This window comes from Vanellus vanellus (assembly GCF_965231255.1).
Source record: "Vanellus vanellus genome assembly, chromosome: 9".
In the NCBI taxonomy this organism is placed as follows: Eukaryota; Metazoa; Chordata; class Aves; order Charadriiformes; family Charadriidae; genus Vanellus; species Vanellus vanellus.
Window position 1 is genome coordinate 21,048,142 of NC_138914.1, and position 23,147 is coordinate 21,071,288.

At 65.4% G+C, this 23,147-nt stretch overlaps 3 protein-coding genes across 3 annotated transcripts; 2 read left to right on the forward strand and 1 right to left on the reverse strand.

The window, feature by feature from the left end:
- Positions 1-85: 85 nt before the first annotated feature.
- UBA7 (ubiquitin like modifier activating enzyme 7) lies at positions 86-8,496 on the forward strand (the record flags this gene model as incomplete). Its single annotated transcript, XM_082487933.1, has 24 exons — positions 86-126; positions 200-365; positions 1,135-1,269; positions 1,338-1,444; positions 1,634-1,724; positions 1,832-1,973; positions 2,074-2,171; positions 2,296-2,442; positions 2,526-2,684; positions 2,884-2,991; positions 3,073-3,153; positions 3,242-3,397; positions 3,514-3,679; positions 3,757-3,953; positions 4,202-4,266; positions 4,412-4,595; positions 4,712-4,786; positions 5,119-5,305; positions 5,487-5,596; positions 5,696-5,782; positions 5,858-6,049; positions 7,729-7,830; positions 7,915-8,015; positions 8,302-8,496. The coding sequence occupies 24 exons, from the start codon at positions 86-88 to the stop codon at positions 8,426-8,428; spliced, it is 3,024 nt and encodes a 1,007-aa protein (XP_082344059.1). The 3' UTR covers positions 8,429-8,496.
- Positions 8,497-8,616: 120 nt separating this feature from the next.
- On the reverse strand, positions 8,617-10,886 carry INKA1 (inka box actin regulator 1; the record flags this gene model as incomplete). Its single annotated transcript, XM_082487712.1, has 2 exons — positions 8,617-9,525; positions 10,848-10,886. The coding sequence occupies 2 exons, from the start codon at positions 10,884-10,886 to the stop codon at positions 8,656-8,658; spliced, it is 909 nt and encodes a 302-aa protein (XP_082343838.1). The 3' UTR covers positions 8,617-8,655.
- Positions 10,887-11,763: 877 nt separating this feature from the next.
- On the forward strand, positions 11,764-17,733 carry CDHR4 (cadherin related family member 4; the record flags this gene model as incomplete). The annotated part of the gene is made up of 19 exons (XM_082487934.1): positions 11,764-11,815; positions 12,144-12,164; positions 12,323-12,519; positions 12,590-12,752; positions 12,840-12,925; positions 13,056-13,151; positions 13,635-13,738; positions 13,811-13,947; positions 14,022-14,187; positions 14,286-14,436; positions 14,651-14,753; positions 14,985-15,200; positions 15,281-15,420; positions 15,507-15,651; positions 15,725-15,927; positions 16,008-16,147; positions 16,257-16,296; positions 17,502-17,532; positions 17,678-17,733. The coding sequence occupies 19 exons, from the start codon at positions 11,764-11,766 to the stop codon at positions 17,731-17,733; spliced, it is 2,247 nt and encodes a 748-aa protein (XP_082344060.1).
- Between the last annotated feature and the right edge of the window lie 5,414 nt (positions 17,734-23,147).

Genomic DNA, 23,147 nt, shown 5'->3' on the forward strand with positions numbered 1-23,147 from the left:
GTGGCCTTCCTAGCGAGGCCTTCAGGATGGGCCCCTCCCAGAGGCGGGGATAGGGGCGTGACCTGAGCGGTGGGCGTGGCCAACCATGGCGGTCAGCGGCGAGGAGGGGCAGTACTCCCGGCAGCTGTGAGTGCGGGGACCGGGGCCGGGTCGGGGGGCGGCGGGTCCCCGGGACCGGCTGACGGCCCCTGCCCCACAGGTACGTGCTGGGCGGCGGGGCGCGGCGGCTGGCCGGGGCGCGGGTGCTGGTGTCGGGGCTGCGCGGGACGGGAGCGCAGGTGGCGGCGGCGCTGGTGCTGGCGGGAACCGGGCGCGTCGTCCTCCACGATCGTGGCACCGCCTGCACGGCCGACCGCGCCCAGCAGGTACCGGCAGGGCCGGGTGGCGCTGGCAGGGGTCCCGGTAACGGGTACGGGTGCGGGCAGGGGTCCCGGTAACGGGTACGGGTGCGGGCAGGGGTCCCGGTAACGGGTACGGGTGCGGGCAGGGGTCCCGGTAACGGGTACGGGTGCGGGCAGGGGTCCCGGTAATGGGTACGGGTGCGGGCAGGGGTCCCGGTAATGGGTACGGGTATGGGCAGGGGTCCCGGTAACGGGTATGGGTATGGGTCCAGGTAACAGGTATGAGTATAGGTGCCAGTAACAGGTATGGGTATGCATGAGGGTCCCAGTAATGGGTAGAGGTTTGCGTAGCGGTCCCGGTAACGGGTACAGGTTTGGGTAGGGGTCCCAGTAACAGGTACGGGTGTGGGCAGGGGTCCCAGTAACGAGTACAGGTATGGGCAGGGTGCTCCAGAGTACAGACAGGGGTCCTAGTACTGGGTACGGGTGTGAGTGGAGGTGTGGGTGCAGCTGGGGAATCCCTGTTGCAGGTAGGGGTATGGGGTGGGGGGTCCCAGTAAAAGGTACAGGTTGGGGGTCCTGGTAAGGAGTGTGGAACGGAGGTCCCTGTCATGGGTATGGCGCAGGGTGCCCTTCATCGTCACGGGTAGGGCCCACAGGGTGTCTTATGTCACGGGTACGGTCCCCAGCAGGGGGACCCCCCACCAGTGCAGTCAGGGCCCCATGGAGTGCCCTGCTGTGGCAGGCAGCACCCCAAACTGGCGGGGTGCCCTGCCGTGCGCCCACCCTGCAGTTCCTCCTGGAGGAGAGCGACGTGGGCCAGAACCGTGCTGAGGTGTCCCAACGGGTCCTGGCTGAGCTGAACCCCCGCGTGGTGGTGGCAGCTCACACTGGGGAGCTCTCGGAGGCCTTCCTCGCCTCCTTCCAGGTGAGCTTGTGCCCCCCACACCCTGGGGCCCCCCGGGACGGTGGCACCCACTGACGGCTCCGGTGCAGGTGGTGGTGCTGACCGAGTCCCCGCTGGAGGAGCAGCTCCGCGTCGGGGACTTCTGCCATGCCCAGGGCATCTGCTTCATCGTGGCTGACGCCAAGGGGCTGGCAGGGTAAGGGGTCTCTGCCACAGGGTCCTGCCACTGGCTCCGGGTCACCTTGTCCCCAGAGCCACCAGCCCTGCTCTGTAGCCCGTGCCCCCATACCGCTGGTGGGGCTGCTCAGCCCCAGGCAGGACCTGGCAGTGCTCGGGCAGCCTGGCGAGGCGGCTCCTCCGGCAAAACCCCGTTGGTCCTCTGCAGGCAGCTGTTCTGTGACTTTGGGAAGCGCTTTGTCATTGAAGACCCAGAAGAAGGGGACCCGGTGCATGCCATCGTGCAGGACATCTCCCAGGTAGGAGGGCAGCCTCAGCAGGCTCCACCGAAACGCCGCTGCCTCCTCCGGTGGCTTTATGCCACCCGAGTCCAGTCCCCAGCCCTCACATCCCTTCCCTTCCTCAGGGCAACCCAGGTGTGGTGACGTACATGGGGGCAGAGGATGGCCATGGCCACCTCTTCTGTGATGATGACCTGGTGACATTTTCTGGCGTGGAGGGGATGACGGAGCTGAACAACCAGGAGCCCATCCCTGTCCGTGAGCTGGGTGAGCCAGCCCAGGGGGTCCCGGCTGCGTTGGCCCAGGGTTGGGGACCTTGCTGGGTCCTTGACGGTGACCGTGATGTCCATCCCCTTCTCCTCCACAGATGCCTTCAGGCTGGAGATCGGTGACACCAGCTCCTTCTCGCCCTACCGCCGTGGGGGTCTGGTCTCGCAGGTTCGGCTGCCCAAGGTGCACTCCTACGTAAGTTCCCCCCTCGGTCCTGCGGTGCTGCCGCCCGGGCTGGGGCACTGCCACACTGTGCCGTGCCGTGCCATGCCCCGGCCCCAGGGAACCGCTCGCCTGAGCCCTGGCACTGTGCCGGCAGGAGCCCCTGCGCCGGGCGCTGGTAGATCCCAGGATCCAAGTGGAGAGTCCTGAGGAGCTGCTGCGTAGCCACAGTCTACACGCCGCCTTCCAGGCCCTGCACGCTTTCCAGGGGGAGCGGGGCCACCTACCTCGGCCCAGGGTGCCGGTGAGTTCCCATCCCACCCCTGCCCTGACCCCCCTGGACCCCCACCACCCTGCCTGGGGCTGCCCTTGTCCCTCTGCCCGCAGGCGGACGCGGAGCGGGTGCTGGAGCTGGCACGGAGCCTGGGGGCGCAGCAGGGTCCCCTGGATGAGGATGTCGTGCGAGCCTTCGCCAGCGTGAGTGCAGGGGACCTGTGCCCCGTGGCCGCCGTCGTGGGTGCCCTGGCGGCCCAGGAGGTGCTGAAGGTGAGCGGGGTGGGGGTCCTGGGTCCGAGTGTCCTACCAGCCCCTGGATATGGCTTCACGCAGCTGTCCGGTGGCATTTGGTGGCCACGAGAGGGCACTTGCTGCCCACCTGGGGACACCGGACTGGGCAGCAGGGCTGGGGTGGCGTACAGGGGGGACCCCACTGGCCACAGAACCGACAGGGCCCCGTTCGCCCCAGGCCATCACCGGGAAGTTCATGCCCCTGGACCAATGGTTGTACTTTGACGCCCTGGAGTGCCTGGCGCTGGAGGGGGCCGCGCGGCTGACGGAGGAGGACTGCGCCCCGGTGAGAGCGTGTGCCGAGCCCTTCCTGGGGACGGGGGGTGCGGTGGCCACCCCTGCTCACACCGCTCCTCCGTCCCGGCAGAGGGGCTCTCGCTACGACGGGCAGATCGCTGTCTTTGGGGCCGCCTTCCAAGAGCAGCTGGGCCGCCAGAAATACTTCGTGGTGAGCCAGGGCGGGTGCCGCGGTGCCGGGAGAGGCTGCGGAGCGGCCGGACGGCGTGCCGGGAGCTACCATGGCTCTGCCTCGGCAGGTAGGAGCCGGCGCCATCGGCTGCGAGCTGCTGAAAAACTTTGCCATGATGGGGCTGGCGGCGGGACCGGGTGGGGACCTCACCGTCACCGACATGGACACCGTCGCCCTCTCCAACCTCCATCGGCAGCTCCTCTACCGCACCACGGATATATCGGTGAGGCACCACGAGGCGGGGGCCGAGCTCCCCACAAAACGCGCCTTGGCTGTCCCGGGGTTTCAGCGGGGCTGTGGGGTGGGGGAGAGCTGTTCACCTTCTCTCTGCCCTGACAGAAGCCAAAGTCGGTGGTAGCCAAGGCGGCTGTGCAGCGCATGAACCCCGATGTCAGGGTGAGGGCTCACCAGAACCAGGTGGGACTTGCCACGGAGCAGCTCTATGGGGATGACTTCTTCCAGCGCCTGGACGGCGTCGCCAGCGCCCTGGACACGCTGGAAGCCTGTGAGTGCCAGGGAGGGGAAAGGGACCGAGCCCTGGGACATGTCCCCCGGCTGCCCAGCACCCCTGGCTCCCCGCAGGCGCCTACTTGGAGAGCCGCTGCTTCCGCTGCCGCACGCCGCTGCTGGACTCGGGCACGGAGGGGCCACAGGGGAACGTTCTGGCCATGGTGCCCTACCTGACCAAGCCGCTGGGGCCGGCTGGCGTCCCCGGGGACAACACCTTCCCCCTCTGCACCCTGCGGTACTTCCCCAGCACCATCCAGCACACGCTGCAGGTAGGCTGTGCCGCGCCGGCCCTGGCACCCAGCGAGGAAGCCCCGGCACCTTTGCCTTCCTTTCCCGTTTCCCGCTCCGGCCGTGGCTCGGCTGCGAGCAGGATACGGCCCCAGATGCTTCCTGCTGGCAGCCCCAGCTCCGCCGCCGCCACCGGCCCCAGCACGGCCTCTCCCTCCCCCTGGGCTTGGGGTCCCAGGGGGCACAAGGGGGGTGGTCCCAGTGCTCACCCCCCGCTCCCCCTCTGCAGTGGGCCCGCGATGAGTTTGAAGGGCTCTTCCAGCTACCTGCGGAGCACGTCAACCGGTTCATGGAGTGAGTGGGCTCAGGGGAGCGGCGCCGGGAGAGCGGCTGCCCACCGCTGCTGGGGATGGGGAGAGGGGGACAGACCGCTGCATCCCGCCCAGGGTGTCCCATGGGATTGCTGCCAGGACAGCAGCAGCACTGCCTGGTTTTACAGGGACCCGGCTTTCCCGGAGCAGCTGCCGGCAGGGAATGCTCTGGAGGTCCTGGAGCAAGTGCAGGAGAGCCTGCGGCAGCGGCCGCGGGACTGGCAGGACTGCCTGCGCTGGGCCCGACGGCACTGGCAGAGCCGCTACCACGACACCATCGCCCAGTTGCTGCACAACTTTCCCCCGGAGCACGTGAGCCCAGCACCCGTGGGGACGGCACCCCCGCGCACCATCTCCCCTCCACCGGATGCCCCACTGCAGCCGGGGGGAGGGCGTCCCCAGACCTGACTCTGCTCTCCCTGTGCTAGGAAACCAGCCCGGGTGTCCCCTTCTGGTCAGGGGACAAGAGCTGTCCCCATCCACTGATGTTCAACCCCGAAAATGTGAGTGCAGGGGAGAGCTGTGGGGTCCCCTGCTGGGGACAGTATGGGCAGGGGAGAGCCAAGCCTGTGCCGGGGGTGCAATGGATGCCGGGCTGTAGCTGTGCTGCATCTGCCGCAGCCTGTGCGGGGCTGCCAGGCCCTAAGCTGGGTCTGCCTCCGTCCCGCGGTTGGCCAGGGCACTGCTGGGGACAGCCCATGCGTGCTCTGCGGCTGGAGGAGGAAGAGGAGGAGGAGGAGAGGCATCTCCATCTCCAACTCAGGGTAAAGCGGGCAGCCTTTGGCCGGGTGTGTTTGTGGACCGCCCCAGTTGCCCGGGTGCTGTGCCCCTGCAGGACACCCACCTGGAGTACATCCTGGCCGCAGCCCGCCTCTTTGCCCAAGTGCACAAGGTGCCACCAGGCGGTGACCGGGCGGCTGCCCAGGCCATCCTCCGCAGCATGGTCCTGCCACCCTTCATGCCCCGGGATGGGCTCCAGATCCCCCTCACAGAGGAGGAGGCAGCGGTGCAGGCGCCTGCAGGTGAGGCTCCCCATGCCCCTGGGGCACATCCCCAAGTCCAGCCTGGTGGTGGTGGGGCTTCAGTGCTGCTTGTCCCTGCCCCAGCACCCAAGAGGACCCAGAGGGAGGGGGGGACACCGGGCCGTGCCCCCTACAGTGCCACGGTGCAGGGGTACCACCCCAGGGGTCCCTGTGCCACCAGACAGTGGGCGGCTGGCGGAGCTCACCCAGGACCTGGTGCAGCAGAGAGAAGAGCTGGTTGGGGGTGAGGAAGCGCAAGTGCCCCTGATGGAGCCCATCCACTTCGAGAAGGTACCTGGGGCTGGGCAGGCGGGAGGATGGTGGCTGCTAGTCCCTGTGGGCCACCAATGTCCCCACGAGATGTTGATGTCTCCACACTCTTCCCTGCAGGACAACAACATCCACATAGACTTTATCACAGCAGCATCCAACCTGCGCGCGGAGAACTATGGCATCCCCCCCGCCGACTGGCTGACGGTGAGAGGGGCAGCCCGCAGGATTGGGGGTTCCCATCCCGTGCGGGGCAGCCGGTAACGCCTCTCCTGTCCTCAGAGCAAGCGGATCGCCGGGCGGATCATACCCGCCATCATCACCACCACAGCGGCCGTGGCCGGGCTGGCGTGCCTGGAGGTCTACAAGCTGGTGTGGGGGTGCCAGGACCTCAGCTGCTTTCGCAACAGCAACATCTGGCTGTCCAACTGCCGGCTGCACCGCGTGCAGCCCCTGCCGCCCCCCACCTACCGGGTAGGACCCTCTGCCCCAGGAAGGGTGGGTGGGGGACGCTCAGGGGTCTCGGGTGCCCTGGTTGCCGGTGGCAGCCGCTATGTGGTGATGACCCAGGAGCAAGGTGGTGGCCAGGCAGGAGGGAGCAGCCCTGGACATGGGGCTCCGGAAAGGGACACGGGTGCCGCGGTGGGCTGGGCACGCCGCCAGGCAAGTGAGGAACCGGCTCCTTCCTGCGGCCATCCCCCCCCCACCCTGGCACCCAGCCGCCACCTTCGGCCCCAGCTTCGGGCCCAACTGGGATGCTCTGGGGTGCCCGTGGGGCTGAGGCAGCCACGCCACCCCACGGTGGGCCCCGCGGCCAGAGGGCTGGGGAGGGGGGGTGGCGGTGGCCGTGGCAGCCGCGCACATCTGGCTTATGGAAACCAGCTGCAGCAGCCGGAGAGCAGCTGGCACTGGGCCGGGAAGGGCCGCCCGGGAGGAGCGGGGCCGGGGGTCCCGGCGGCGGGGGGCCAAGCTGCAGCCGCAGTGCTGGGGAGGGAGAGCGGGGGGGGGGGGGGGCGGGGGCAGGCCCAGATTGGGACCGTCTGGGCGATAGAGGCCCCTTTGTCTGGGGGTTTATGGCGTGCGAGGCAGCCCTTCCGGCACGGCAGGAAGCGCCGATTGGAACCAGATTGGCCCGGGGGGCCCAGGGCCGGGGGCAGGAAGAGGGGGAGGGAGACGTCTCCATCACCTCGCACCGGCTCCAGCATCTCTTCAAGCTGCCCCGTGGCCCCCTCACACCCCGCACGGGGCTGCCTGCCCGTGGTGCCCCCACATTGGTACCATCCCTTGGGTGGAGGATGCTGCTGGGGCTGGCCGTGCCCGGCACCTCTGTGTCCCATGGCGAAGACGTGCCCAGCCCTTGCCAAGCAGCTTGGCTGTGGTGGGAGCACATGTCCCACAAGCCCACTTGGCGTCACCTGCGGTGCCGGGGAGCCCACCTTGGGGGGCAGCATCTGCCAGGGGACAAGCTTTGCGGGGCGGTGGGACGGGCAGCGGCGTTCCCTCTGCGCTGGGTTGGTGCCACCCCGGTGAGGATGGGGTTAAGCCCTTTCCTTAACGGTGGGATAAGCGCAGGCAGCAGAAGGCAGGAGGTGAGAAGGCAGCAGAAGGCAGGAGGGGCGAGCGGCCAGGTGCGAACACCCCTCCTGAGCGGGGCCGGGCAGGGGCTGGCGCTGCCTGCGGCGAGGGCAGATGGCACAGGGCGGCCGTGCCAGACGGCATGGGGCCGCATCCTGCGCTTGGCCACCGAGTTCGGCGCCTTGCTGGCCCCCTCAGGCCAGAGCTGGGGTCAGGGGGCCACGGGCACCAGAAGAGGCGATTGTGTGGGGCTGGGCAGCGCTTCAATGGCCCTTTGTGCACTCTTCCTGGCCCGGGGCTGGGGGCAGCACCGGCCCCACGCCAACCCTGGGCACCCCTGCCGTGCCGGGGGGACGGCTGTGCCCCCCATTGCCCCTGGATCCCAGCAGTGCTGGGGGGATGGCTGTGCCCCCCATTGCCCCTAAGCCCACCGCGGTCCCCCTGCCCCCCAGACTGGTCCCTTTGCCTGCCCTGCTGTACCTCAGCCCTCATGCCCCACCAGTCCCTGCCCCGTAGGGCCGAGCCAGCCGGGATGTGGGGTGCCAGTACCGGCTGCCACCCCACGGTCCCCCTTGCAGTACGGCGGGCAGGAATGGAGCTGCTGGGACCGGCTGGAGCTGCAGGCAGTCGGCGCAGACGGCCAGGAGATGACGGTGCAGGAGGTGCTGGACTGGCTGCAGGTGAGCGTGGTGCAGGCAGCACCCAGCCGGGTCACCCTGGGGAGGGGGGGGACAGCTCTGGATCCTGACACCCATCTCTTGCAGAGGACACGCGGCTGGACTGTGACCACGCTCCTGCACGGCTACACCATGCTCTACGACGGGGGGAAGGACGAGGAGACGCGGAACCGGCAGCGGGCGCAGAGGTAGGTCCCCGGCTTTGGGGCCCAATCCTGCTCTGGGGGTTGGGGATTGGGGAGAGGGGGGAGCTGCCAGACCCCTCTCCCTCCATCCTGAGCTGCTCCAGCTGCAGCGCAGCTCCCAGCCGGCTGCTGGATAAACATCCTGCCGGCAGCACTTCCCGTGGCGGGACCCCTGCACGGCCCCTCGCTGCTGGCCCCTGCGTCCCCCCAGCCAATGCCCCCCCCCGGGGCACCCGGCCAGGCTGGGGGGACAAAGCAGTATCCCTAAAATCCCCTTTCCCTACTACAGGATATCACAGAGCCTGGAGGATGCCGGGGAGCCGAGGCAGTGGGAGCTGGAGCTGAAATACGTGTGCGCGGGAGAGGATGCTGAGGCTGAATACGACGGTCCCCCTATCCTCTGCTCCTTCCCTTGAGTATCGGGTCGGGTACCCCCCCACCCCAACACCCCATGCATTAAAAGCTGCAGCTGAGTTTTGGTGCATTGGCCCTCGTCACAAAAAATACCCACCGCCCTGCTTGACCTTGCATGGAGTCGGGGTGCAGGCAGTGCCCCCTCCCGCCCCCCGATAAACATCGCTGTGCCCGTACCGTACCGTACAAAACCGGGGTTTATTTACAGCGGAGGAGGGTGCGGGAAGGGCTAAATGTAGCCGATAACGTCGTTGCAGATGATGGGCTGGCGGCTGCGGCTGTTCATGAGGGCGGTGAAGCGGTGGAAGTCCGTGGCCAACTGGGCGATGTTGCTGTGGGACTGGTGGAAGCAGGCGCCTTTGGGCTGCCCCCCCAGCCCCAGCGGGCAGGAGAAACGCTTGGTGGCTTCGCGGCCCGCCGGCCGGGCACCCTCGGCCCCCCGGGGCCGGGCCATGTTGGCCAGTTTACGGCGGACGTTGCCCGAGAGGCTGAGCAGGAAGGCGGGGGGCTTGGCCAGCCGGCGGGATGGCTCGGCGGGGGTTCGGTGCCGGGTTTCGGTGCCCACCTCGGGCAGGTCCATCCAGTTCTCCACCAAGTCGGCGAAGCAGTTGTCACCCAGCACCAGGGGCTGCCGGTTCCGGCTCTGCGACAGCAGCGCCACAGTCCAGTCCTGCGCGTCGGCCGGCTCCAGCACCCGCCACTGCTCCAGGCAGGCGTCTGAGGTGGATTTGGGGCGGATGCGGCGAGTGGGGGCGGGCGGCGGGGCAGCGGGGCCGGCAGAGAGCCGGTGTGCCCGCTGGCAGGGCGGCGGGTGCCGGCGTCGCACGGGTGCCTCTTCCTCCCGCCATGTGCCCCCCGACGCCTCCGAGTACCCCGAGTCGAACTCCAGGCTGCGCTCGCTGGCTGGGGGGGAGCGGGCAGCTGGGCCCCCCCCTTCTTCCTCCTCGCCCCCTGGCTCCAGGCTGCAGGCCGAGTCCGCCGCTGAGCCGGGGCGCAGGGGCCGGGGGGCCGGCCCCGGTGCCCCTCCGGGGTGGTGCGGCGCCTGCCGTGTGCCGTGCATGTGTGCCCGCGGTGCCACCCCCGCCTCCCGCCGGCACCGCTGGGGAGAAAGGGCAGGTCAGTACGGTTGTCCCCGTTCCATCCATCCCACCCCGTGCCCCCCAACCCCTGCTCGGGGTGGGGTGGGGGGCGCTTCGCTTGCAGGGCCGGGCGTGCAGTGGGGAGCGGGGCGCAGGTCCCGGCTTGCCCACAGCCCCGGGCCCCGCTTTCCTGCGGCTCCTGCACGGAGCCGGCCGGCGTGCAGCGGCATGTCGGGTGAGCAAGCAGGCACCCAGCCCCGGCCGTGCCTGCGGGAAATGACACAGGGCCACGGCACGTAGGCGTCGGGCGCCCCAATGCCTCCCAGCTGCCCCCCCCTTCTCCCCAGTTCACCCCCTACCCTCATGGGACAGCAGCTGGGACACCCCGCCGGCAGGACCCCGCTCGCTCGGTGGCGCAGGGCTGGCTGCAGCCCCAGGGCACCCATGGGTGCTGGGGTGGGGTGGAGCGCTCCCCCCACGCGTTGGCAGGGCCACCCCACCCACCCTGTGCCCTCCAGCCGGGGACACCCCGGATGACGTCAGGGTGCAGCCAGGCCTGCGCCCAGGGCCAGGGGGGCCCCAAAAAGCACCAGGGAGCACGGGGGGTCGGGGCTGAACGGAGCGTGGCCAGGCAGGCGCTGGAAGGGGCGGTTGGCTCCGGCAGCCGGGCCGCTCCTCGCTCTTGAATTCCTATTGTCTGAACCCAAAAGCAGGGTGTTACGTCCGCTTTCCTTTCCGCGCTCAAGCTGCGGGAAGCTAAGCGAGCAGGAGGGATCGCTCCCCCGTCCTGGTAAACCATCCCCCTCCGGCCCTGATGGAGCCGCTGGCCAGGCTCTCCCTGTCGCCGTCCCATTGCCGCCCCAGTTACCCCTTCCCGGTCCCCGCCAGTTGGGACCCTCTCAGCCAGCCTTGTTGGCGATGTGCCACTGCTCCCAGTTGCCCCGTCCCGGCGCTGGCCAGGGACGCCGGCACACCCGGCCGTGGGGAGCCTGGGTAGGCGTGCGGCAGGCCCGGGGGAGCCGGCTGGGCCACCCTGTCACTGCCGCCGGTCCCCTGGGGGCAACCCAGGCGGGCGGCAAGGCGGCGGTGCCACTGCCACCGTGACACCCAGACATCATGGCCCATGGCCACCATGTTCCCACCACCACCGCCACCACCGCCCGTGTCCCACTGGTCGCCTGTGTCTCACTGGTCGCCCACATCCCCCCGCGCCGCCTTGGCCTTGCGCATGATGTCACGGCGCTGATGTCACTGGCAGCACCCTGACATCACGGCGATGCCCTGGCGGGACGCGGGCAGGGTGGCCCCGTCCCCTCCCGGTGCCCGGTGCGGCGGCACTCACCCGGTCGATGCCCAGCTGGTCCGGGCGGGCGCTGTGCATGCCCGGCCCGGCCCCCCCGCTGCCGGTGCCGCTGCCGGTGCCGCTGCCGGTGCCGGTCGGCGGAGCAGCAAGCGGAGCAGCGGCGGAGCTCCCGGCCGTGCCCGCCGCCTCCCGGCGCTGCCTGGGCGGCACCGCCCCGCCCCGCCGCAGCCAATGGGGCCGCCGTAACGTGAGCCCCGGCCCGCACCGGCACCGGCACCGCCGCCCCGGGGCCCCGCCCCGCCCCGCCCCGCGCCGCCCCGGGGCCCCGCGCCCGGGCACCACCCGGGGCACCGCGGGGGGACTCGGTACCGCCCGGTGAGGCAGGACCCGGTGGGCAGCACCCCGGCACCGGGGGTCCCGGGGGCCGGGAGGGCTGGGAAGGAAGGAAGGCGGCCCCGTTATAGGGCCCCGGTGGGGGCACCCGCGGCCACCCGGCTGCCAAAATCGGTTTGAGATTCGGAAGAGGGACCGGTGACCCCGGCCACAGGGGCCGCGCTCTGCCAGCGCCTATTAATTGGCAGCTAATAGCACTTAATAGGAATTCCGGGAGAAGCGGCTCTGGTTTGCAAATGAAGGAGAACATGGCCAAAAATTAGCTCCTGGCTAATTTTCCCGGTTCCTGAGCGCGGTGGCACGGGTGAGGCAGCGCGGGGAGGCGGCGAAACCCCCCGGGAGCGTGGCTGCCCGCCTGCCCCACGCTGGCTGGGGCTGGCACCCGAGGCACGGCGAGAGGCCGGGAGCAGGGGCGTGCGGGAGATGGGGGCACCGGGGCCGTGCCCTGTCCTTGCCCCGGGGCCGGGCTGGCAGCTGCGGATGGCCAGCGTGACGCTGGGCCGGGGTGGTGCCCAGCACCCCTGGCAACGGGCTCCAGCTTGCCCCAAACAGCCAGCAAGCCATGGGCATGCACAGACGCCTCACCTTCCTCCTCCTCCTCCTCTGTGCCCCAGGTAGGCACTTCAGGGTCGGGGACACTCTTTGCCCGACCCTGGGTGGGGGACTAAAGGGGACAGGTTCCCCCAGGTTGCCCCTCCTCCCTGTGCCCGGGGCTGACTCCAGGATGGGCAGAGGGGCTGGCGGCCGCCTGGCTGCGCTCAGGCAGGGAGGGGACATCGCTGGGCTACAGCCAGGGCACTGCCAGGGTGTCCTTGGGTCATCCCTGGGGCATCACCAGGGCATTACTGGGACATCCAGGCATCACTGGGGCATCTCTGGGGCCTCCCCAGGGCATTGCCGGGGCAAACCCAGCAGGTTAGGGTGACACTCTCCTCTTTGCAGGGACTTTCGTCAGAGCAACAGGTAAGACCGGGGTGCCCTGGGCTCTGCTGCGCCTGGCGGGGAGACCCGTGCCCACGTGGTGGCCCAGGTGCAGGAGTGGGACTCCCTAAGCACAGCCTGGACAAGCCGTCAGTGGCACTGGCCGGGTGCGAGACCAGTCCCCGGGATCTCCCTACCAGCCCTGCATGACGTGCCACTCGTGGTGGTCCTGAGCGAGGACACAGAGCCAGGCACCAGCGTGGCCGAGGTGACCGTGTCCTGCAGCAACGCGAGCGGCAACCCTAACGTCACCCTGCATGGCATTGAGCCCAACCACCCCTTCAACCCCATCGCCATCAGCGCCGACCCTACGGCGGCCGCCACATTTCGGGCAGAGGTGCTGCTGGGGGACAGGAACCGGGTAGGAGCCCATGGGCACCCTGCTGAGTGCCGTGTCCCCACGGCAGGTGACACTGCGTGCTGGTGCAGAGTTTGATGCCCACCGGGTGAACCAGTACACCCTGACTCTGCGTGCCGCCTGTCCTGGCGAGGAGGAGGTGGAAGAGCGGCTCTTCGTCCGGGTGATGGCAGGGCAGGTGCTGCGCTGTGACGCCCCCTTTGCCAGCGCGGGTAGGAGCCGGGGGACAGCGGGTGCAGGGTGGCGGGGACCACGGGTGCCAGCCGGCACTGTGGTCCCACGGCTGTGCCATGTCATAGGGGGAGACGTGGTGCGGGTGCCGGCAGACGTGGCACCCCGGACCCCCCTGTATGTGGTGCTGCCGCAGCCGCTTGGCGGGCTGACGGTGAGTGGTGGCTGCCCCGGGGTCCCGCAGCCCCCACGAGCAGGAGCAGCCTTGGGGATGGCGGGACCCCGGGCATGGAGGGGGGGTCAGATGTTCCCACCCTCCTCCTGCTACCTGTCTCTCTCTGCAGTTCAGGCTCCGAAACCGGGACACGCCACTCACGCTCACCCGCCAGGGCCTGGTGCTGGCGCCTGCCGGTGGCTTCGACCCCAGCAAGGACACCCAGGTGGGCAGCAGCGTCCCCAGGCTGTCACAGTCACCTCTCAGCCTGCCTGGGCTTAGCCCCTCACTGGCACTGCCCACAGCTCTCCATGTCCTGCTCCTCCCACGGGGCTCCCATCTCCCCCTGGCCCTGGGAGTGCTCCAGCCTTGTCCCTGTCCCTGTCCCCAGCCCCGGCTCCATCCCCTTCTGCATCTTGAGTTCTGTCCCCATCCTCTTCCCTGTCTCTATTCCTGTCCTTATTCTGATCTCCTGCTCATCCTCATTTCCGTCTCCACCCCTATTCCTACCCCTGTTTCTGCTCTGAGCCATCGTCCCTGTCCCCTTTTCCTGTCTCTGTCCCTGTTCCTCTCCTCATCCCATCCCTATTCCTGTCCCTGTCCCTATTACTATCCTTATCCCTATCCCTGTCTCTATCCCCATCGCCGTCCCATCCCTGACCCTGCTGCCACTCGAGGCTGTCCCATGGCCTCCCATGCTGTCCTGCAGACATTCAGGCTGGAGATCGAGGTGATGGACCGCCATGGGCACAACTGCAGTGGGGCTGTGACGGTGGAGGTGCTGCCATCGCGCCGTCCCAGTGTCACCTTCCTGTGAGTGGGGCCGGGCCGGGTGGGGGGTGCTGTTGGCACCAAGCCATGCCACACTGCTTACTTTGCCTGCAGCGAGCCGCAGCGGGCTGTGACGGTGCCAGAGGGCACCAGCCCCTTGGAGGTGGTCACGCAGGTCCACGCCAGCGGTGACAATGTCCGCTATGCCATCCTCGCTCCTGCGGCGCCCGTGCTCTTCACCATTGATGAGGGTGAGCAGGGTGGCGGGGGTCCTCAGGGCCACCCCGTCCCCGTGCCCGGCACGAGGCCGTGCCTTCTCCCGCAGTGACGGGTGAGATCCGCAGCACCCGCCGGCTGGAGGTGGCCCGCGCACACCTCCTCGTCCGGGCTTACAACGCACTACACCCGGCCGACCACGCCACCGCCACGCTCAACATCACCGTGCAGGGGACAGACCGGCAAGCGCCGAGCTGCGTCCCAGCCATCTACGTGTACGGTTTAGGGGGGGGGGAGAGTGGGGTGCAGGGAATGCTCTTCCATCCCTGCGACACGGGGGACGGGAGCTGAGCCGCCGGCCACTTTGCCACAGGTCCCAGGTGCCTGAGACGGTGTCCCCCGGCAGCACCCTGGTGACACTGAGGTGCACCAAGCCCGCCAGCGCCGAGGGGTGCCTGCGCTATGCCCTTGAGGGGTCCCCTGCCTCTCGCTTCCACTTCCGCATGGAGGGACCGCAGCTGCAGGTGAGGGGGGCCACGGGCAGTGCCCAGGACCTGGGGGAGCCCAGTGGGATGGTGGGGACCCTCTGACATGTGCTGTCATGCCAAATCCTAGGCTGGGGCTCCCAGGCCCCTCTGCCCCCCCCTGCCTTTCCCCCCTCTCCATCTTCCCTGGCATCACAGCTTTGCAGGGCACCCCAGCTCTGCCTGACCCCCCCTCCCCATCCTGGCTCGGCAGGTCAACACCACCCTGGACTACGACTCGGAGGCTGCGGCAGCTGTGGGCTTCCAGTTCACAGCCACCATTGTGGTGACGGTGGGAGGGCAGCCCCTGCGGAGCAGTGAGTGCTCGTGTCCCCCGGGAGTGCCTGGTGGGGTGGGAAAAGGTCCTTCCTGACCCCAAAACCAGCAGATCACAGAGGAAACATTCTTCCTCTGCTGCCCCGGAGATGCCCACCCCAGGGGTGGTGCCACCGTCCCCATGTCCCCCAGCCTGTCTGGGGGGATCACACCCAGCCCAGTGCGGTCTGTGGGGTGGTGCCAGCTCAGCTGAGCCACTGTGTGCCGCACAGCCCACGTGCCCGTGCTCGTTACGGTGACACCTGTCAACGAATTCACACCGGCATGCCCCAACGGTGCCACCTTCACCGTGCTGGAGACGGCAGCTTTCGGCAGCACTGTGGGTCGCGTGGCTGGCACTGACCGTGACTACCCACCGGAGAGCCTCGAGTACAGCCTGGAGGGGGGCACTGTCTCCACGCAGCCCTTCTCCATCGACACACGCACCGGTGAGTGCCCGTCCCCTTCCCCAGCCCCCACTGCACCCCACGGCACCCATGGGTGCCCAGCAGCTTGCACTGCCCTGCAGGCGAGATCCGCGTGGTGGGACGCCTTGACTCCCAGCGGCACAAGAGCTACAGGCTGACGGTGCGGCTGACGGACACCCGCAACGACCTGGACCCGACAAAGCGACGGAGCTGCCTGTGCGACGTAGCCGTGCGCGTGCAGGTGCGGGTGTGAACCCAGCGGGTGAACCGTGGTGGGTGGGTACAAGCAACCGCAGGTGCCATACCACCTTCTCCCGCTCCCGGCAGGCCGTGCCAAACCAGGTGCCGGTGTGCATCCCTGAGGTGCAGGAGCTGAGGATCACGGCTGGCTTGGGCGGCCGCCAGCTCGTCACCCGCCTGGCATGCCAGGGCAGCCCCGACGGTGCCGTGCTGGCATACACCATCGCTGGAGGTGAGGAGTGGGAGGCCACAGCACAGCACAGCCCCTCACCATGGTGTGGCGCTGAGCAGACCCTCTCATCCAGGCAATGAGGATGGGCATTTTCGGCTGGAAGGGAACACCCTTTTCTACCTCCCCAATGACCTACCTGAGCCCCGCACCTTCGTGCTGCTGGTGGAGGTGCGGGGTGGCCCCAGTGCTCCCCGCCGCAGCACCGTGGTGGCACTGGTAGTGCATGCCACCCCTTGGAGCACCCCAGTGCCACCCAGCACCACCACCCAGCTCACGGTGAGCAGAGCCTGCTGGCCAGACAGGTCCATCAGGCCCCCCCGGTCCTCGCGTGTCCCCTCACCCCACCACCTCTGCAGACGCTGCAGAAGGAGCCACTGGTCATCACGCGAACAGAGGTGATGTGGCACCCGCCAGCCTGGTTCGTGGCCGTGCTGACCGTCTCCAGTGCCCTGCTGCTGGCCACCCTAGGCTGCATGGCCCGGAGCCTTCTGTGCAGGTGAGCCCCGGCCCCATGGCACAGTATGGCACAGTATGGCACGGCATGGCACGGCATGGCGCAGCGAGCAAGGCCGGGGGCTCACGGCTGTCTTCTGCTCCTCCTGCAGCAATCGAGACCCTGGCAAGCTGCTCCTGGACAAGAGGTGGGTGATGCACGGCCGGGCCGGTCGTATCAGCCATGCATGTTGGCACAGGTTCCCACGGTGTCCTCGCAGGCAGCCAGGGAGACACAGCGCGTGGCGGGTGTTTAACGTACCTCGTGTTTGGCTGTGGCCCGTGGGTCGCTGTGGCAGGGAGACACCTCTGCCCCAGGGTGAGGGTGGAAGCACTGATGGGAGCTATGGGTGCAGAGATGACGATTTGGCCGTGGGACAGCCATGTCGGTGGCCAGGCTGGGGCAGAAGCTCTGTGGTGAGCAGGGTGGGATGGCACAACAATGGCGCTGGTGCTTGCCACAGGGCTGGGTCCCAATGCTAGGGCTGGGGCCACTGTGGCTCACCAGGGGGGAGCCCTGATTTGGTGGGGAAGGTGCCCCAGGAGGAGGTGGGCCGGCTGCACACCCCCGGGAGGACAAACCAGGGGTGAGAAGCGGCAGAGAGGAGAGCCCGAGGAGTCACTGGAGCCGGCCCAGCCTGCGCCGGGCGTCTGCATGGCGAGGAGGAGGTGTGCAAGCCTGCAGGCAGGTTAACAGCCGCCTCCGGCAGCGTAAGCACCCCAGGGTGATGCACTGCTGGATCCACGCTCATTGGTGAGGTTGGGGACACAATGGTTGGTGTCACTGGGGCTGTAGTGACCGTGAAAGGGAGAGGACTCAGGCTCAGCCCCTGTGGGCAGCGCTGGCAGCAGGGGGGCTCCAGGGGTTGCGGCTCCCCCAGCACAACATCCTCTGAGCACCGGAACGGTGCACACCAACATGTGGGGAAACAAGCAGATGCGGTGGCAGACCGGCTTGCCGCTTTCGGGCATTGATGAAAGGCAGTGGTGCATGGGGAAGCACAGCCCCTGCCACAATCCCCTTCAGTGCCCAGAGGACACACTGGCTGGGTAAGGGGACGATCAGGTAAGTGGGTGACAGGCTCGACGGGGCGCAGCTGGTGGTGCAAAACCTAGCTGGCAACCTGCTCCCAGCAGCATTGAGGCCAGGGGCTGTCACTGATGACATGACCTCTCCTCAGCCCCTCTTCCCTCTGCAGCCCCTGGGATGTGGCGGAGCAGAAGGGCAGCGAAGAGGAGCGGGGCCAGCCACACACCGGGAGCCCGGTAAGCATGTGCCATGGCGGCAAGAGTGGGTGCCCCGCAGGGGGCATGGGCGAGCACCCCAGGGCCCTCAGCACCCTCTCCCATCTGCACAGGGGCAGTTTGATGGCCGTGCCCAGGACCCACGTGAGTGCCCTGTCCCACAGCCCCGGCAGCCTCAGACTGCATTGCTCAGGGCAGAGGGGTTTGGGGGACAGGAGAGACAGGTGCTGGGCAGCAATGCCTGGGCAGCACCCGCAGGGCAATGGCTGAGTGCTGCCTCCCATCTCAGGCACCGGCAGGGACTATCTCTTCAACAGTGTGACTGGTGCGCGGCGCTGGATCTGAGCAGCTTGTCCCGGCGAGGGATTTCCCGTGACTCACAGCTCCCCATGGGCCGTGCCGGGCAGAGCACCAGGCACCAGCAGCGAACCGGCACGGCCCTCGGTCCCAGAAGGAGGCGGGGATCCCTCCTCCACGGCCAAACTTGCTGCGCACTGGCTGCAGCCAGCCCCTGAGCTGCCCTGGCCAGCATGGACCTAATAAATTATGGCAAAGATTGCACCCACAGCCGTGATTGCCATAGGGAGTGCTGTGGCTGAGCAGCCCTGCCGGTGGCTGTCCTGTTGTGGTTGTTATTAGTGCCGTCTCCAGCCAGGAACGTGGGTGGCACAACCCAGGACCAGGATGGTGGTTACGGCAACACATGCCCCGGGTTGGGGTTGGCACTGCGAAAAACACACAGAGGGCTTTAGCAGGGTCTGCCCTGGTCACGACAGCGTCTCCGCAGCTTCTGGATGTGACCCAGTCACCCCGGGGCAAGAAAACTCAATCACGGGTGATTTTGAGAAACTTTTGCCCAAATGTCCCGTGTGTGTGTGTCCCCAAAGCTCTCCCTTGCTCGGGCACTCCCAGGTGCCAGCGGGCGGGATGAGCAGCTGGGCGACGGGTTTCTTAATTGGGAGGAAAAGTGAATTAGTGCGTGCGCGGGTAAGTGCGACATGCTGCAGGAGAGTTCGCAGGGCCTGGCCAAGGGCGGGAGCGCTTTGAAGGAGTCAGTCAGCGCTGGGGAGGTGGGAAACCGGTTATTTGAATTTCAAAGGAGCGCGCCACGGGGATGTCAGCCGGGCAGCTCCCAGGGAAATGAAGCGGGATTAAGAGGAAAGAGGCTAATTTGGGGAGTAGGTGGCTAAAGGGGAGGAAGGGGAGGGCGGGAGCCAGCCGGGAAATTTGGCAGCGAAGCGGGGGGTCACCCCTGCGACTCTGCCCGGGGGTGGGGGCCCCCGAGCCCGCGGGAACCGTGACCGCTGGGGAACCGAACCTTTTTATTGCACCGGATCGGTGTGTGAACCCCTTCCACTCGCTGCCCCGAGGAGCCGCCTGGGGCCAGGCCGCGGCGGGGGTGGAGGGGGGAAGCTGGGTTTAGCCAAGCCAAATCCCCGCCGGATGCACCGGGCCGGGCCGCCCCGCCGGGGTTTGCCGCACTCTCCCAAGGCCTCGGGGGGAAGGCGGAGTGCGCCGGGCTGCAGGCGTGAGAGCCGTCTCCGAGCCCGGTCTACCGGCGGCGAGAGGGGAGGAACGGAGCCGCAGCCCGGCGAGCCCCGCCTCGCACGGCCGCCCGCGCGCTCCCGCCGCCCCGCCCGAGCAGGGCCCGCCGCTCCTGCCCATTGGCCCAGCGCCCCCCCCTCGGGTAGCCAATGAGGCGGCGCAGCCCGCGGAGAGGCGGGGTACCGGGCAGCGTCACGTGTGCCTAACGTGCGCGGCCATCCGGAGGCTGTCCGCGCATGGCAAGGGGCGGGGTGGCTCTGCGCTTGAGTGACGGGGGACTTGAACCTATCGACGCCTCTAGGGCGCCCCCTGCGGGAGGGGCTCGGCTTTGGATTGGTGCAAGCGGCGGCGGGGCGGGTTTTGGATGGCGCGGTTGCTATGACGGCCAGCACTGGGGCTCCGCCCCCTCGGGCGCCGCCATCTTGTTGTTGATTCGAACGGCGGGGAGCGGGCGGCGGGGAGCGGTGGTGCTGGCGGCTCGGTGTCGCCAGCCCCGGGCTGGGCAGGCAGGACCGGCCCCGGTGAGCCATCAGTGGGCGAGGGCCCGGGGCAGGCTGAGGGGTGGGAGGGCTGAGCTGGGCCCGCTGCCGTGAGGGGAGGGAGCGGAGAACCGGGCGTGCTGCCGTGAGGGGAGGAAGGGGAGAACCGGGCGCGGCCCCGTGAGAGGGGATGGGAGAGGGGAGAGCCCGGTGCTGGGCGGATTGAGGGGAAGGGGAAGGGGAAGGGGAAGGGGGAGGGAGAGCCCGGCGCGGCCCCGCGGGGAGGGAGTGGACAGAGGCGCGGCCCCGTGAAGAGGCGGGGGACGGAGCGGGGAGAAGGAGGGGGGAGCCGGGGACGGAGCGGGGAGGAGGGAAGGGGGGAGCCCGGCGCGTCCTGGCCTTCGCGGGGTGTGCGTGGGGAGGTGAGAGCCAGGTGCTGCCCCACGCGAGGCCCGGCTGGGACAAGTCTGGGGCGGAAGGACCGTCCCCCAGCGTGGGGGGAGCTCTGGGAGCTGGGGCCGGCAAGGGCAGCTCGGTGCCTGGGGAAGGCCCTGCTGCCCCCGCCGGGGGTCCGGCCCGGCCACCGGATCTAGCGTGTCGTCCCCCGTCCCCCCTCCCCCTCCCCTTTGTGTCTTTCTCTTCTACAGGAGCAGCTCGCAGGAAGGAACTCGGCAAACCACGGTGGTAACATGAAACCAACATGGTGAGGAAGCTGGTGGGGTTGGGGGGCCCTTCCTGCGTCCCCACGTACTGGCAGTCCCGCAGAGGAGGCGGTGTGGATAGGCTCTGGTAATGCTGGCTGCCCCAGTGGTTGCTGGAAGATGCCTGGCAGTCCCTGGAGGCGGATGCACTCATGGGTCTGCAGACGTGGACTGTAACCAACAACCTTCCCTGGGGTTTCCAAGTAGGACTTGGGTTAGAAGAGGTGGTACTGACTCCTGTTCAGTTTTCAGCCACTCTGAATTTAAACTGGGCCCAGGCCCTGTGTCACTCCATTTTATAGCTCTGAATTGGCAAGGTCCCCATCTTTCTTTTCAGCAAAATGCTTTAGTACGTGCTGCCTTTCTCATTTCAGCCTGTCTTGTTGTGTTTCTGCTCCATCTTGCTTTTCCTCCCTTCAGGTTCACCTGGCTTGACTTGGTATTCAGGGCTTCCAAAGCTGAATTCCAAGATTGACCTTTGCTAACGGAGCACTGAATGGTGCCAGAACAGTGTGGGCTTGGGCCTCTGTTCGTTTTTAATGTAATGTTTCTAAAGTCGATAGGCCTGTTTGTGTAAACTTAGTTGGTAGCTTGTCTCACAAAATAGTATACTGTAATATCTTGTGCAAGTCCCTTTGTACTGAACTGTCACCTGCAGCTGAGGTACTGACGTATATGCCTATATGGTCAGATTTTTGATTGAGAGAAATGCTGTGTTCTTGTTATATATCACTGAACTAAGACTTTGATTTCCTTTTTACAGAAATTCTGTCAGGAGCTTGGGGGTGTTTTAGAATTAGATATACTGGTTATTAGATGTTGTCACTCTAACCTTAAGTAGGTCTATTAGGGGCATCCTGATCTGGTGTAACAGTTCCTTGTTACTGAGACGGAGAAATATTTTTCAGCAGCTGGGTTAGTTTAGCACTGAGATAAGGTAAGTCCTTTGTTTTGTAGCTGGAAGGAAAGTGGTAGGTTGTGAAAAGATGAAGTGTGAACTCTGTATGTAGCAACATAACATTGGGTTGCTGTTTCAACTGGGTAAAACTCTTGTTTTATCAATGTTTTGAATTGTCCTAATGCTAATTTTTCTTCCAATAGCATCAGAGAATGTTTCATACCCTCCCTAGCTTTTTCAGCACAACCATTTCCATCTCCCTGGATGAACAGCTTGTGCCATCCCAGTTAGAGCCTGTTAGGTGGATCTGAAGTGTTCTTTCATGGCATTGCCTTTGTTTCCTGTCTAATAAAGACTTTTGGGAGAGCAGGGGAAGTGATCCTTGGCTCCTTGAAGGGCAAGCTGATATATACGAGGTCATTACGATAGGAATCTGGGGCTGGTAGGGCCCTCTTCTGAACACTGCCTGTGTCTTCCCTAGGTTAGTTTTTACTCTGGCTGTCCAGTAGGCACCTTGTGGCAGTTTTGCACATTTCTTACATAGGAGAAAGAGAAAGTGAGCATGATTCACAGTTAAGATAAGAAAGGGAATGGTTTCTAGGATTGGCTTCCAGTCACCAGGAGTTTTGGTTGTGCCACCTTCTGTGTGTAGCTTCACAGTCACTCTGAGCTCATATAAGTGTAGACTGCAACCAACAGGAGGTTTGTGCCCTGTCGCTGGTGCCAGCTGGGGTGTTTGTGCAGGTGGGAATCAGAGTTCCCTGACTAATGAACTGATCAAACTGAAGACAAACTAACTTTTTTTTTTCTCCTCAGCTTTGTGGATGCTTAAATGATTTTGCTGGTGCAAGGGCAATGGTGGAAACATGGGGCTGCTGGTGGAATGCAGTCTTATTCTTGTTCAGGGTAACATGCGCTGTGACTGTGAAACAGTGCAGCAATGTATTTTTATATATTTAGTTATACAAAAGATATTTTTAAAATGCATGTTTACATACATTTAAAAATTGTATGAAGAGTCCATGTTTCTTTCCTACTACTTTTGTGAATAGTACAGTAGTGATAGCTTCATCATCAGGGCATGTACTGGGCATGTTCCTCTTATAACAATGCTCTAGAAAGAAAAATTAGATGTGCTTTGGGATCCCCTTTCATGGCAGATTGTGTAGGTCAACTGACTTGCAAGTTATTCTGTATTGCATTGCACATAGTGAGAAGTCAAGGTTAGAACAGCAAGTGCTCAGAGGTCAAAAAATGCCCAGCTGAAGTAGTACCTGCACCCTTAATCAGCCTTCTGAACAAGCATTATGATTTCTTCTTAATCGTGCAGTTGCATGCTATTCTCATTCCATCTGAGCCACCTAGTTTGTTTCTTCTCTCCTTCCCTCCCCCATGTGCGGAGCTTATTCATTTCAGGTAAAATTATCAAACTCTGAAAATGTGACCTTGTTGAGCTTGACTAGCACAAGATGAGGAGCCCTGTACAAGCTTGGAGCTGTTTGTTGACCATCTGCTTACAGGATACAGTCTCTTTGGTTCAATGGAACGCCAACTGTTTCTAAAAAGGTTTTGTCACTTGTCTTTTCAGATTTCAGTTTTTAGTTGATTACTTTGTGTCTAAAGGTTGTCGTGGATCTGGTGAGTTCTGACTGGCACACTGGTGTATGGGGTAGGCCTGTCCTGTGGTTTTCATTGGAATGAGAAATGTAGGTGGTGAGCTTGAAGTTGAGTATCCACAGCATGTACTCTAGAGGAGGTATGTTTCTTCCACCTGTGGTTGAAATGCAGATACTGAAGCCACAGAAAATCTGTTTCGGGCATTGCATTGTAACCCAGGTACTTCACTTGCTGTCATTGTATTCCCCCAGTCATCCCATCAGGAATTAGCTTGTAACGTGTTTGAGATGTGCATCACAGCTGAGTGTTGATGCTGGGATTTATAGGCTCAGAACTTAGTATTGACAGAAAACTGCAGCCTGATTTGTTTTACTCTTGCATTTGACAGTGTCACACTGTCAGTCTTGGTGCTGGGCAGGGTTTAGATTTGAGCTTGACTTGCAGAGTTTGTGTGTGGCAGCTCAGCAGAGCTGTGGCTTTGCGCTTGCTTGTTTATGTAATGTGACTTGCCTAGGAACA